This window comes from Penicillium arizonense (assembly GCF_001773325.1).
Source record: "Penicillium arizonense strain CBS 141311 chromosome Unknown PENARI_contig001, whole genome shotgun sequence".
In the NCBI taxonomy this organism is placed as follows: domain Eukaryota; kingdom Fungi; phylum Ascomycota; class Eurotiomycetes; order Eurotiales; family Aspergillaceae; genus Penicillium; species Penicillium arizonense.
Genome location: NW_019173278.1, coordinates 776,532 through 791,125, shown reverse-complemented (window position 1 = coordinate 791,125; position 14,594 = coordinate 776,532). Strand labels below are relative to the sequence as shown.

The following is a 14,594-nucleotide window of genomic DNA, read 5'->3' as shown; positions in this document are numbered from 1 at the left end:
ACTGCTCGGAAAGGCACCGAAGCAGACGATCATAGAAAGACCGGAACATAGGTTGTTCTCCCCACTTCCCCTTTTCAAAGAGCAAGTGAAGAGTTTGGAAACCAGCAGGCTTAATATTTGAGCTCTTTTCGGGTGTATTTCTCAAAACAGACCACATAGTCTCAATCTCTAGGCTGCTGATCACATGTCAAAATTTGAAAGACGTGAATATTCACCAAAGCAGAGTTGTGTGACATGAAGTTTACAAACAAACGATTGAAAGAAAACCGGCTTTAATTCTTTATATATATGTAAATCAAAGAAAGAATGGACTGTCTAGAGCGACAGAGAAAAGGAGACAATCACGTCTGTACCAGGGATCCCACTGTCCAGCAAATTGGAACCCCATGTAGACTATACAAATGGATCGTCGTTGTGATACAACAACTGACAATCCTCCACACCGTGAATGTTCAATGGGTGCCGTGAGTTATCACCAGGTCCCAGATTCGGCTAAAGACCGATTGAGCATTTAGTTGGAGAGGTTAGGCTGGGGAGCAGCGCAGACCTTGTTACCCTTCTGTTACAAAGTATTGTTAGCAATCGTGTCCCAAATTCAGCGGGGATTATCCACTTACGATAACCTGGCAAGTGTCCTGCTTGGAGCAGTCGGAGTCGGTCTGGCACTGGTCATTGCCCTGGGAATTATGTCAGTATCTCCAAGGCATAGCCATGTGAAGAAAGTAGAACATACCTCAGAGCGCTTGCCGTTGGGGACGACGCAGACATTCTTGTCTTCGTCACAAACCTGGCCCTTGGCGCAGTCACCAGTAGACTTGCACTGCTGAGGCTCAGAAGAGAGGCCATCACGCTTGTCGTTGGGGGCGACACAGACATTCTTGTCCTGGTCACAAACCAGACCCTTGGTGCAGTCACCAGTGGACTTGCACTGCTGGGGCTGAGGAGTGTTGTCACGCTTGCTGTTAGGAGCGTCACAAGTCTGCTTGACTTGGTCACAGACGAAGCCCTTCACACAGTCCTTGGTGGTCTTGCAGTCCTGACCCATCTGGGAGAGGGTTTGCTGTACGAATTCATAATAAGAAAGACATTCTTGGTGATAGTGTTATCTGGTGGTACTTACACCGCGCTTGTTGTGGGTGTTGGGAGCATCGCAGGTGTTCTTGTCCTGGTCACAGACAAGTCCCTTGACACAGTCGCCAGTGGTGTGGCAGGCCTGCCCAACATTGGCCAGAGGAGCATCGCGAGTGGCCTTGTTGGAGATGCACTGGCCGACATTGTTGCACTGCTCGTTGGGCTTGCAGTCGTTGTCGACCTTGCAAGCAGGGGTAGGCTGGGGCTGGGCGGGAGAGGCCAGAGCAAGGCTGGCAAGCATGGCGGAAACAACGAAAGAGGCCTTCATATTTGCGGTTGGTGGTTGGGAAGTAGGAGTGGAAGTAAGTATTGATGATAGTTTAGTCGGTAAGGAGTGTTAATTGATTGTAGATGAAGAATTTAGGATGCGGGAATCCAGCAACTCTTTATGCCTTTGACGCCGTCTATGTGTAGATCTACAAGATACGCAGCTTCTAGTGCTTGACTATGCTAATGCCCCAGAATAGCTCAATATGTCCGGTATACACAGCTCCTTTTCCGTGCCACGCGTTGTGAGGAGGATGATCTCTCTTCAACATTACGCGTATACCAATAGTGCATATTGGAGACTCGAGCATCTTCAATGTCTAGGTTCTTCCAAGTTGAGCAGACACTTCTCCACTAGTTATGCAATAGTAGGCTTGGGGCCCAGCCCTGCGGGTGTAAGTTAGGTCATTCTAGGCAACATGAAGCCCCAGCCGCTATCTAAGTGCATTGTCGTAATGGTGGGCCGTCGACGCGTTCCGGAAATTATTTGGATTTATGACGAAGTGTTTTCTAGCAAGCCCTGACTAGGTAAAGTGTGTTGGGGGCCGGTAGTAGCGAGGCTTGGTAGAACGAGTTTTACAAGAAACCCTTTACTTGCATTTACAGGGCATCACAGAACCCAGATTAATGATCAAATATCTGCCTATAGCAACAAATTGAATTTAGCCTGGTAGTCCGCAAGCCACAGTCTGGGGAAATACATCATCCTCTGAGGCTTGTTGAAGCTTATTTTAGAACGATCGCCGCCAAGAACCGAACTCCACAAGTCCACGAATCCCAACATTCAATTCTTCAGATGTCCCGGGGCAATTGGCCCACAAGGCGTCAATTAGGTACGTAATCTCCAATGCTTATTCATCGGAGTAATTAGCAGTACGTGTCGCGGCCCCTTTCCCGGTCGATCTCAAATAAGGATCTGAGACACATGGGAGACATAGCTTGTAATGCGTATATATTGCGCGGACTGTGAAATGTTAAACACGCTCAACGTGAGCTGTTCCAGTCTTCACCGCATCGGACTCAGCCTCCTGCCCATAGCCAATTGCAACAGCTTTGTCAACATTGACATCCAGACCCATGCTCTTCATTGCATTGACACCAGCCAGCGCATCAGGCCCATCGAAAATTTCAGCCACTTCTTCCAGACCCTTCCCTTTAGTCTCCGGGAAGAAGAAGTAGATAAGAGTGAAGTGGATACCAATCACACAACACCAGACAATGTAATATCGCCACGAGATAGCATCCATGGCAACGGGGTTGGCAAAACTGTTATAGATGCCGGCCAAATTACCAGTCAACTGGTACATCATCGATGCTTTGGCGCGCAGCGAATATTGGACGACTTCCATGATATAGGTAGGCGCAATGGGAGAGCACATGTGGTAGCACGCACTAAAGATGAAGATCATCAAGAGGACTGCAGCGGCAAAACCCTTATCCTTGAAGCCTCGTTCTTCGTTGAGTGCGGAGCAAATAGTCCACAGAGTGTAAGCAATGCCCATGCCTCCCATGCCCAGGAGGAACAGGCGTCGTCGACCAGCGCGATCAACTAGAGTGGCAGCAACGGTGGCTGTCAGGAAGCTCCAGACGGCAAGACATGCGTTGATAATCAATTGGGTCCTGGGGTTTGTCACGTTGATCGTTTTGAGCACCTTGGACAGATAGTAAGAGGTGAGCCCGTTGCCGGCCCACTGGAGCATGGCTGGGATATAGAGCGCTAAGAAGAAACGGTGGCGATTGCCTGGAGTGGCCACCCACTCTGTCCAGCGAGAGAGCCTCTGCACCTTCTCTACCTCTAAGGTCGCCGTGATTTCTGCCATTTCGAACCGCACCAGAGGTGAATTCGGATCGCCATGCCCGTGATATTTGGTGAGAATATTCAACGCTTCCTGTCGGCGTCCCTGGTAGATGAGCCATCTCGGAGACTCTGGGGCCAACAGACTCAAGACGACTTGGACGAGGGAGAAGAAACACTGCAGGACACTGGGGATGCGCCAGCTCCAGGACGAGTCCGTCATCTTGAAAGTGCCATAGGTCACCCAGGCCGCAATCAAGGAGCCCAATGACCATGTGCACAAATAGAACGAGACCAGAATACCACGATGTGTTGGGTAAGCGACTTCGGAGAGCAAAGGTGGGGCTGCTGTGGCCACAATGCCCAGTCCAAAGCCGACGAAGAAGCGAGAGACGACAAACATGGCGTAGTTGGCAGCGGCTGTTTGAAGAATGGAGCCGATAATAATAATGATAGAGCCCCCACAGATGGGATAGCGACGGCCATACCTCTCACAGAGCTGTGACGAGATCAGCACCGAGATGAGCGTTCCTCCATTCGGGCCAAAGGTCATCGCTCCAAGGCGAGTGCCCGTCGGTTTACCGAAGTACTTCTGCCACTGGGGAAGCGATTGCATGCCGTTCAGCATGCTACCGTCATAGCCAGAGGTGATTTGGGTGAGCAAGGCACACAATAGCAGAGCGTTCAGCTTGAGAAGGGTGCCATCCTTCCAAAAGGGCTTACGGTCCTTGGGAATCACATCCTTCAGTGCAAGCCCTTCGAAATTACTGGAGTGGGTGAGCATTGTAGCCAAAATCGTATGATGGAGTAAAGCAGGCGTGGAGCCACGTTCGAGAGACCAGGAGAGTGTGAGGTTCAGCCCGTCAGTCTTATAGTGCGACTACCCCGGATTATTGCGAGTCCGGGGAATGCCAAGGGCTTGCCACACCTCACACGATTGATGGGATGCAGTCGAGCAGCTACTCCTTGACCGGGGGATTTTCTGGGGCCATCTCGCACGGATGGGGAGTGGCCGATGGAATCCCAGCGTTCCCTTGGTCCCTTAGTCGGTTAAATTCAGCCACAAACCTGACTCCAGCGGGAAGAGGCCACTAAGTCGGCCGGCGGGCGAATGAGCCCGGAGCGATATCGCCCGCCGCCCGCTGGAATGGGCGCTGCTTGGCGCCCTATCTAGGATAAATGGGCGATAGTTGAGAATTCTAATTCTGTCAGTGGTGACAGCTGTTTATTCCACAGTCAATTGATGCACGAGACCCAAAAAATAACAGGAAAAGCACCAGTTCTTGGTTCTACTTCAAACATGATTTCCGATACCCCCTCGACCTCTGAGGATTCCAGAGCCAGTTCAGAGGACAGAATGTCCAAATCTCCTGGGAGTGATACAACTGCCCCAGATTCCCAGCCAACAGACATGATGCCGTTGGAGTCGGTCCCGGCAGACGAGTGGCGCAAAATGCAGCAGATACTGCTCGAGCTGTTTTCCGAAAACATCATAGCCAAAGTGCTAAGGGTGGCAGTGGAGGCGCTAGAAAACAATGTATGAATGCTCATGATTATGGTTGTCAGCTCCAGTATTGTCCAATGCTAACACGTTATCTAGGATCCCCCGACAGTCTATCCTGAATTTGTGCCGCAGCATGGCGACCGAGCAGGAAAGTACTTCCTACGGGATGCCGACTTTTGGACATGCGGCTTCTTTCCGGGAATTCTTTACCTGCTGAGAGAACGGGCAGTGAGGTATCCTCAAGTCTTCCCATACCTCGACCATGAAGGCACAACAGTGTCGAGCTCATCCCTGCGACACCAACTAGCCGAGCTCTGCCGCACATGGACTGGCCCAGTCAATGCGATGATGTCGCGCACAGATACCCATGATATGGGTTTCATCATTCAACCCTCACTTCGGAAAGATTGGGAGCTGTCCAGCAATGAGGACAGCCTGCATGCTGTTCTAACTGCTGCTCGCAGCCTAGCTAGTCGGTACGTACCCAAGGCCGGGGTCATCCGCAGCTGGGATGTCCTGCGACAGGCAGACATTTGCATTACAAGCATGACGGATGATTGCCTGGTTATCATCGACAGCATGATGAACCTGGACTTGCTATATTACGCCTCGAAGCATCTCGCAGACTCCAGCCTCGCGGACATTGCCACCACACACGCGCGGACTCTCCTAAAATCGCTTCTGAGACCAGAGCCTACGCCTGCTGGCAGCAACAAGCGTCACAAGTACCCATTATATTCCACCTGCCATGTTGTCAATTTCGATCCCCATACCGGGGGCATTAAGCAGCACCGCACAGCCCAGGGATACAGAGTCGACTCGACTTGGGCGCGCGGCCAGGCATGGGGAATTTTTGGCTATGCCCAAACGTATAACTGGACCAAGGATGAAGAGTTCCTTGCTGCAGCATGTGGTCTGGCTGACTATTTCCTGTGGAGACTTGAGACTGCACCCCTCTGCGTAGAGCAGCCCACGGCCAGCGATGGGCTCGATCGCCAGAGAATGATGGGTCGGTACGTGCCATTGTGGGATTTTGATGCCCCAGTCGAGGATGAAAGCAAGCCTTTACGAGACTCTTCTGCTGGCGTAATTGCTGCCAACGGTATGCTACTTCTTTCGCAGTCACTGGCGGCGCTCGGGGACACAACCCTAGCGGAACAATACCAGCTCGCTGCGAGGAGGATAGTGTCCGATACATTAGAGCTATCTCTTTCATGGGAGCGAGCACAATTGGCTAGAGATGCACAACAAGGAAACACTATTACCGTCGAAGACGTCGTCCCTGGACAACGATTTGACTCCATTTTGAAGAATGCGACGGCTAATCACAATTCCCAGGATCATGATCGTTATAGTGATCACGGGCTGGTGTATGCGGACTATTACATCTTGGAATTTGGGAATCAGTTGCTGAGAATGGGCCTAGCATAGGCTCTCTCTGATAGAATAATAAACAGTCCACATAAGTTACAAAATGAACACTAGACAATAATAAAATGTGACACTTGCTTTAACATAATGGGTAACCAGCTTATATAAGATTTACTGAGTATAAGCTACATCAGACGCAAAGTATGCGTTGTTTAGACTGATGATCCGGTCCATCTCCGAATACTGCTGGTCTAGCAAAATTGATGTGACTGCGGTCAATTCGTCTGGGCTTCCTGTATTGTAGCTCAAGTGGGCAGGAACAGAGGTTGATGCCATTTGATGATGCTGTCCATTCTCAGGATCGATGTCGACTGGATTCAGTATATCTGGTCTCCGGCTGCTAATGGAATGAGGGTAGTGAGAAAAGCCACCAGTTGAGGCGTCACCACCGCAAGACGTCATGTTTGCGGAATGTTGTGGAGAAAGCTGAAGGTTTGGTCCGTGAGAGGGCAAAGGTCTAGCTGGATCATGGGATTCACTAACAGTGCCCTCAATGTGAGACACAGATACCTGGGTTCTATCCCTCGGTTGGCTCAGAGGAGGGCCAGTCCATTCAATCTCATTGGAGTAACCTAAGACATCGAGCTTGAATGTTGTGTCGTTTTGACATTTGTCGTATATGTCATTAAGCTGGCTGAAATATTTGGCTGCCGAGTTTTTGCGACAGGTGGTTGACTCCCGATTCTGACTCGACCATCGAGTTGACATGATGTCGAGGAATTTCATGAGTGTCCCGTAATCGGAAGGAAGCTCCTGTGTTTTATAGTAACGCCAGTGCACTGCAGATGGATATGCCCTGTTAGTGCACTCCTACAAATGGAAGGCCGAAATGGGAAAAGTATAACAAACCTAGAAGAACTCTTGCGCTGACAAAAACGCAAAAGGCGAACTGATTATCTACAATACTCCGCGGGGGCGAGTTGTCAAGGAATTTCTGGGTGATGTTGGCTGTCTCACTGGCAGCTGTTTCGCAGGTTTCGGCGCTGGACAGGATTGGGAGTTTGACCACTTCCAGCCATTCCAAGGGAGGATAGGCAATTCTTTGGTGAAGGAGAATCATAGATGTGTTGTGGGTGATGTGTGCCAGCGTCAGGTTCGGATCCATCGTCACCACAGCCGGCTGACGAGATATATTTGCCTCTTTCCACTTTTGGGGCAAAAACATTTTCCAACTGTTGTTTGTCCTGTGAGAAACCATATTGCTTGAGAGGTAGAACGATATGATTCGTGGACTCACCTCACCAGACGTAAATCTAGCTCCTTAAACCGCATGAGCCAGCTACCCATTTCCTGTCGGTCACGATAATTGATCTTTTGCTGCAGGAAAAAGGTCGTCACTCTACTCAGCGACTCGGTGGCTTCCACCCGGTAGGCAAATGCGCCAACTGTTGACATGTCAACCTTTTCCTCCGATGTCGTCGGAAGATAGTTGTTTCCCTGTGTGGAAGGGAATCCGTTGTTCGAAGGTTCGGTAGCATTATAGTCGGTGGGGAGAAAAGCGATGAGCCTTCCGATCTTTCCTGCCGACCGGTCCCAAATGCCAAAGAATGGTGTAGTGACTGCTTCCTCGTTATGCCATAAGCCTCCATCTGCGGGGAGGCGCCGGTGAACATCGTTCGATGTTAAGCTAGTGTTCCATCTACCGAAGACAATTAGTTTTTGTACAGGGTTGCTTCAAGAGGCTAAGCGTACCCAGTCGTAACTGAACAAAATCTGCCGTCCGTTAATATCTTATTCGCAAGTCATACGCGAGGATGTAGGCTCACCTGTCCAGGTTAAAAATGGTCCAAAACACGCGTCGCCTCTCTTCCTCCTCGACCCAATCTTTGGCTTGGGGAAGAGATGGCCGAGGCTGCAGTACTGGATCTTTATCATGGTTTTCTGTTTCGACGCTCAATTGTAGATATTCCACCGTTCTTGTTAGTGAACCGACAATGGGCCACGCGCGTGAAAGTCTACCGGACCCGATCTATACAAGGTTAGCTTCCTGATCTATCTGGGACAGACTTGGGCGCGCACATCTTCAAAGCAAATGATAATAAGTGCCTGTAGATTCTCAACATATAAATCATCCATAGCGGTCAAGACAACGACCTTCCGAGATCGCTCACAGATGCTCTCTATGTCACCTAAATGGGCTATGAGCTCTCGGGGATATACATGCTTGAGCAATGCAACAACCATCGCGTGAAGTACGACTTCTAAGGCAGGCCTAGAGTCTGGATTCTCCAGTCGCCGACGAAATCTCTTCTCATGAAAGATTGGCACCCATGGCTGCACCAGATCAAAGAAGAGATCAACAACAACCTCCAGGACCTCTGGTGGCGGTAATGTGGACGAAGGACCTGCAAGGTCATCTGGCTCGATGACTCGCCTGTCATTTCCACGCCTGCGTTTTTTCGAGGTCGCGGACAAAGGCTGCGGCTGTGGTAGTGGTTCATCCTCGTAATTTACATCCTCCTCAAGGGGCTCGTCGACCACTTCGGACCACGGTCTTTTCTGTGGAGGGTTGGACTGTATTTTTTCAAGAAGTAATTCTAGCCCTTCACATAGCGCAGAGGCCAATGAACTCGGTTCATTTGCACTCTGGATAGTCTCATTGGTTCCGGTTTTACCCAGTTGGAAGACAGTGTCCTCGAGGGTCTCTATTTATCCCGAATCAGAAACTTTTAACGCCCTTCCTGTATAGCACATGGACAAGGCTCAAACTCACCCACTCGTCGCCTCAAAGCCTCCACTGCACCTGCCTTAATGCCGGGTTTCTCACGATCACAGTCATAGTTGCACGTCGTTCCTAGACGTAGTCCGGCCAAGCCCCTCGGTCAGCAAATATACCAAAGTCAGAAGCCCCAAGCCAAGCGTACCAATTCTTCGGCAATGGCTGCATTGCGGAACGTCGCGTGAGCACCGCAGCTTGCGCTTGCGACATGCTCCACAGGCAGGTCGGTCCTCCAGGTTGGCCGGATTGGGTTCCGACTCCATCTGGCTGAGCGGTGTTGCGGGCCTCTGAAGGTACGGCCTACTTGGGTCGGGGGATGAGGCGGGCGAATGCGCGGGCTAAATAGGCCGGGCGAATTCAGCCGGTGCAATTCAACCGAAGAAAGCCCCAAAGTGGTCATTTGATTGCCATCCAAGTGCGGGGAAGTGGGCCAAACCTTGAAAGAAATAGGGCTCGGGCGTCGGGTGAATTGCGGCCATCCAGACGACTTTGCCAAGCACTTCCAACTCCGAAATGTGGCTGGAATTAGATTTTCTGGACCCAGTCATGTGTCACAATGGAATAAAGGTCGCTCTTTAGTAAATGTAATTGCAAGCCATCGCCATAATCACTCTTGCAACCGGGACTTGAAGTTAATCAGCTTCATCTACAAAGTTTACGAACACACCATTGAGACATGCCTCCCCTGAAAGGGTTCTCTGATAATCCCTTACAAACAAGGGATGACCTGGAGTTGGCAGCGCTCTCCATACTAGAGCCATTGCATGCATACTTCTCTCCTGGTCGGGCCAAAATTCGCCTCCCCGTTGGGACAGGTGCGCATTTTGACGACTTGGCCGCTCAGTTGGAAGGGTTTGCTCGTCCACTCTGGACAGTTGGTGCCATTTTCTCGGGTTCGAGCAACAGCACGGGGACTCCTTTGTCGGCTCGTTGCAGGGAAATACTGGAGCCGTGGATTGAAGGCTTTCGCAATGGCACGGATCCAGATCATGAAGACTACTGGGGTGAGATTAGCGAACTAGGTCAGCGCATGGTAGAAGCTGAGATAATATCGTTTGCCTTGATCTCTGCCCCGGATGTCCTTTATCACAACCAGGGTAAGCGGACAAAGCACAATATCGAGGCTTGGCTGCGTGGCATGAATAACAAGCCAATGCCCGATAACAACTGGCGATGGTTTCGAGTGATTTCGAACCTTGCTCTCATCCGCGTCTGCAGTGTACCCGCCCAAGAACTTGCCAGCACAATGGACTCTGACTTCGCTATTCTGGACTCGTTTTACCTCGAGGATGGCTGGTCCGGTGACGGTCCGTGGCTGAGCACTGAACAAGAAACGCAACAAGACGCGGCGTACGAAAAGACAGGCCGAAGAGATGCGATAGGTCCCGGACGTCAAGCGGACTATTACTCTGGGAGCTTTGCGCTTCAGTTTAGCCAGCTTCTGTATATCAAATTTGCCAGTGATATTGATCCGCAGCGGGTCGCCAAATATCAGCAGCAGGCGAGAGAATTTGGGGCTTCGATCTGGAAATATTTTGATGCAGACGGTAAGCTACGGCGCATCCCGAAACGGTCAATGTTCGTTTTAATCACCTGTGACTTTAGGCTCAGCAATACCATTCGGTCGATCTCTTACATACCGATTTGCTTGTGGCGGGTTCTTTGCGGCTCTAGCTGTAGCAAAGGTTCCGGACATGCCATTCCCACTGGCGGACCCCGGTAGTATCAGGGGCTTCCTGCTGCGCCACCTCCGTTGGTGGGCGAAGAACTCGTATGACATTTTCCATGCTGATGGTACCCTGAATATAGGCTGGAAGTACCCGTATGCATACATCAATCCGATAATCTTTATCCCTCGAGGACCTTTCTGACAGTTGTACAGCAATATGTTCATGTGTGAGGACTATAACTCTCCACAGTCACCTTACTGGTGCATGAAATCACTTATTGCTCTGTCTTTGAGCCAAGACGACGAGTTCTGGACTGCCTCAGAACAGCCTTATCCACCGCTATTCAAGCCCAGCCTTGTCCCTGCTCCAAGGCAGATTGTCAGCAATCACCCGATGGGTAACCATCACTTCTTTCTGTCGCCAGCCCAGTTCGTCGCCTGGCCTATGAAGGCAACACAGGCCAAATACTCCAAATTTGAGTACTCGTCGGCATTCGCCTTTTCTGTTCCTACTGGCCCACTGATTCAGCAAATTGCGCCAGACTGTATGCTGGCTTTGAGTCGTGATGGGGCTGAGACATGGGCAGTGAAATGGAAATGCTCACAAGCTATGTTTCCCCAAGCTAGCCTATACGCCAATGGGGATAAATCTTCAATTACCATTGCAAAGGTACGTTGGTGTCCTTGGGGAGATAGGCAGATCGAGATCGAGACAACCCTTGTTCCGCCGACGGATCGATGGCCAGATTGGCACGTTCGCCTTCACCGTATTCGTGTGAAGAGTTCGTTGCGAACTCTACATACGACCGAAGGCGGGTTTGCATTGCCATCACGTTGCGCCAAAGACGGCACCAAGCTTCCCCTTATCAATACGCTTGATGCCGACGCAGAGGTCAGGACGGCCGAAGGCATTCTCGAATCCGAAGATTGCACCCTGATACTCTCGGCTGCTGGCTGCAGTGGTGTATCGGTTGCATCGCTAAACACTGCACCGTTGCTGCCACAAACAAGCTCCAATGCCCTTCAGCCAGATTCCAACACAAACTTGGCCTATCCCCGAACCGTGATACCAGTTGTGGAGCGCAACAAGACCGACGGGTTGGCAGCTGGTACTGAGTTTGTTTTTGCGACGAGCGTATTTGCCATATCTGCCGATGCCAATGGTGGCAGGAAAACTGTTTTCAGAAGTCTAGCTGAGAGATGGGCAGATAAGCCCCAGATTTGTATTTCATCTGGTGATGGGTACACTGAAGGAACCGATTGCATAGTCTTGGACGGTTGAGTTATTTACATTTATTGCCTGAGCTCACGATGGGTTTTCCCCCGCAGCGCCACACTGCTGAAAACACCGCAATACATCATTCTCGTTTGGCAACACGAACTCTAGGAAGCCTTACCTTCCTTACCTTCGTCATTTTATGGCGGTCAACCCCAAAACTCACGCTGATGCCCGACTCAGGGCCGACTCCATGGCACAAGGGCATTTTAAGCTCATCCTTTCCCGTGGGATACCTCTAATTACCTTCTGGTTCAACATAGTGAAAGCCAGCATGGTCGGTTGGTCGAAATTTCTACTAAACCAATCCCGCAATCTATTTAGTTTGTCAATCCCATCAGTCTTCAACAAGCGCGAACAAACGTTGCCATTAAAAGGTCGGCAAAGAGACGATTCATCTAGATAAACATGCTCATTATCACCTTGATCTTATAGGCATGTTCTTTATGGCTGTTAGGAATTTAGGAAGCACGCGTATTATTCCTTCATACTTTAGGACTACGCGGTCAATAAGATAAATCATGAGGTTTAAGTCGATGCCGGTATATTTCTTTGCGATACCCGAGTTTTTATCAGATAGGCCATTACCAAAGCATTCTTAGAGCAACTGATCTCTAGACTCCGTAATTCTCTATTCACGAGCACCCAAAAATTTTGTTAAAGCTGTTGTAGATCCTATCTTTTTCTTTCATCTTTTGCCTAGTCCGCAGCATACATCGTCACGTAACCTCCCGTCAATGCCCTGGCATAAAACAAAACGACCTCGCTCGGTTTGATCCTTTTTTTCCCCTTCCTCCCTTCATCCATCCCCTCTAGCTTGCACTCACCTATGCCCTATTGTAATTACGTCCGCCCAACCGGAATCCCCGTCTGCGCTACTGCCCTATTTTCAGTACCATATCCACCTATCAACACCAATGTCAATGTCTTGCCCTCACAGTCTACTACGCTACACCAACCACCAAAAATGGACTGGATATGTTAACTCCCAAGGCAGCAGATAAATTGCAGGCTTTGAGTCCCTTGAAATCCCTGGCCCTGGGGATGTAGCCGTCAAAGAATACGGTGAGTGGCAAGTGTCGAACGTTTGACAACGTTACCCTCAAAACTGCATTTCGAGAAGGGTATGATGTTGATGCTCGAAAGGTCTCGACCTCGAGCAAGTATACAAGGATCAAGGTCCCAACTTTTTCATCGAGAAAGAAATAAAAATAGGCAAATACAAGATACTTTACTCTCGGGCCATCTTGATTCTGCTTAGGATTAGCGTAAATTAGCGGAACTTAGCGAAAATTAGGTTGCTGGCCGTGTATACTGTCAACGGCCGACCAGGTGATTCTAGTTATTGAAAGAAGCAATCAACTCGAGAAACAAAATTGCCGTGAAGGGGTAGAAATCCATTCAATCATAAAAAGATCGTAGAACAAAACAACAAAGACAGTAGTCCCAAATGCAGTGACACTCCTGGAATGGTGGCACTGTTCGCCCTTTCAAAGGTGATCAGTGACTCGTTATGGCTCGCCGCGCCCGTCAACACTACCTGCGTGGAATTTGCAACGTCCAAATTCCCCGTAAATGCAATTTCAAAAGTCACATTGACCTTGGTATAGGTTGGATCATACATGTTGATATTCTCGAATCCAGCAATCGTTGTGCCAGACAAGTTCAACTGCAGGGTCTCATTGGTCATAGACCCCTTGACAAATGTCCCATTCCATCTCATCATCACTTGGCCCAATCTTTTCCCTTCCGAGCATGTACCGGCCGGAAGGTAGAACATTTGATCGGAAAGGCCGCTATTTTCGTACTTTTCTGGATCCCGAGAGTTCCGTTCACTATTTGCCCAGTCCTTCAAATCATAGACGCCCTCGAACTGAATCATGTCGCTGTTCTCAGGCGCCTGCGTAATCTTCAGGTCCACGGCATCCATCGCATCAAGCGAGACATTTTTATAAGTACTGTAGATCATGTCCACTGTCGTGCCGAAGCGCATAAGATCAACCTGGTCACACACACTATACGAATAGTCGATGTCGGACAGCTGTATGTTGCTTTTCCAAGCCTTGAACCCGATCGCAATGGGGTTCTTGGGTCCTGCAGGCCTGGGCGGTTTGCCAGCAACCCACGCAGCGCCTAGCATGCGGAAAGACTGTTCGCCTACGGGACATTTGATTGAACTGCTTGAAGGATACCCGAGGTCGGTGATGTTTGGCGGCGGCGTTTCGATTGTGTACGTAAAGTTTGCTACGCCTTTGAAGAAGACGCCGTCAAACTCGCTGTAGGCACTGGCGTGGCCAGCGCGTGGGTCACGGTTGTACTGGTTGTAGTGGTAAGGTTGGAGATCGTTGAAATCGAGGCGGTGGGAATCTGTGCAACTGGTGCCCCCGTCTGATGATGGAGACGTTGATGAGGTATCATCGCTACCACTTGAATCGCTGTCACTATAGCTGCCACTGCTGCCACTGCCACTGCTGCTGTCACTGTCACTGCCGCTGCTAGAGCCACCGTGGCCGCCTCGTGATAGTACCCCCGTTGGAACGAAGAGCAAGGCGAGGACTATGAGAAAACGATGATGAAGTAACATTTTCGTAGAGGTTGTGGTATAATCCACAAGAAAGTATACTCAGAGAATGAATTCTACAATAGCGCGGGCAAAGTCTTTAAAAGCATGTTGATCTGCTGTGTTGTGCCCTAATTTAGTAATAACACGGGATTTACCATTGATAGACCCTGAAAGCCAAGATGCCAAGGAGTTAAAGCGAGACCGGAACTCGTATTTACACAACGCGGATAGCTATTGGA

General features: G+C 50.0%; 6 protein-coding genes across 6 annotated transcripts; 2 read left to right on the top strand and 4 right to left on the bottom strand.

Moving 5' to 3' along the window:
- Positions 1-511: 511 nt before the first annotated feature.
- PENARI_c001G01474 (uncharacterized protein) lies at positions 512-1,399 on the bottom strand (the record flags this gene model as incomplete). Its single annotated transcript, XM_022626233.1, has 4 exons — positions 512-559; positions 618-677; positions 734-1,060; positions 1,121-1,399. The coding sequence occupies 4 exons, from the start codon at positions 1,397-1,399 to the stop codon at positions 512-514; spliced, it is 714 nt and encodes a 237-aa protein (XP_022493350.1).
- A 973-nt stretch (positions 1,400-2,372) lies between these two features.
- Positions 2,373-3,977, bottom strand: PENARI_c001G07903 (hexose transporter protein; the record flags this gene model as incomplete). The annotated part of the gene is made up of 1 exon (XM_022626758.1): positions 2,373-3,977. One exon carries the CDS (start codon positions 3,975-3,977, stop codon positions 2,373-2,375), a length of 1,605 nt encoding a protein of 534 aa, XP_022493201.1.
- A 516-nt stretch (positions 3,978-4,493) lies between these two features.
- Positions 4,494-6,128, top strand: PENARI_c001G00315 (uncharacterized protein; the record flags this gene model as incomplete). Its single annotated transcript, XM_022626132.1, has 2 exons — positions 4,494-4,730; positions 4,794-6,128. The coding sequence occupies 2 exons, from the start codon at positions 4,494-4,496 to the stop codon at positions 6,126-6,128; spliced, it is 1,572 nt and encodes a 523-aa protein (XP_022493720.1).
- Positions 6,129-6,239: 111 nt separating this feature from the next.
- Positions 6,240-9,015, bottom strand: PENARI_c001G00745 (fungal specific transcription factor domain-containing protein; the record flags this gene model as incomplete). The annotated part of the gene is made up of 8 exons (XM_022626183.1): positions 6,240-6,907; positions 6,978-7,312; positions 7,366-7,767; positions 7,821-7,841; positions 7,895-8,097; positions 8,148-8,773; positions 8,842-8,945; positions 8,993-9,015. The coding sequence occupies 8 exons, from the start codon at positions 9,013-9,015 to the stop codon at positions 6,240-6,242; spliced, it is 2,382 nt and encodes a 793-aa protein (XP_022493783.1).
- A 508-nt stretch (positions 9,016-9,523) lies between these two features.
- On the top strand, positions 9,524-11,798 carry PENARI_c001G07922 (glycoside hydrolase family 154 protein; the record flags this gene model as incomplete). Its single annotated transcript, XM_022626761.1, has 3 exons — positions 9,524-10,394; positions 10,453-10,669; positions 10,730-11,798. 3 exons carry the CDS (start codon positions 9,524-9,526, stop codon positions 11,796-11,798), a joined length of 2,157 nt encoding a protein of 718 aa, XP_022493169.1.
- Positions 11,799-13,197: 1,399 nt separating this feature from the next.
- PENARI_c001G09123 (uncharacterized protein) lies at positions 13,198-14,376 on the bottom strand (the record flags this gene model as incomplete). The annotated part of the gene is made up of 1 exon (XM_022626843.1): positions 13,198-14,376. The coding sequence occupies one exon, from the start codon at positions 14,374-14,376 to the stop codon at positions 13,198-13,200; it is 1,179 nt and encodes a 392-aa protein (XP_022493885.1).
- Between the last annotated feature and the right edge of the window lie 218 nt (positions 14,377-14,594).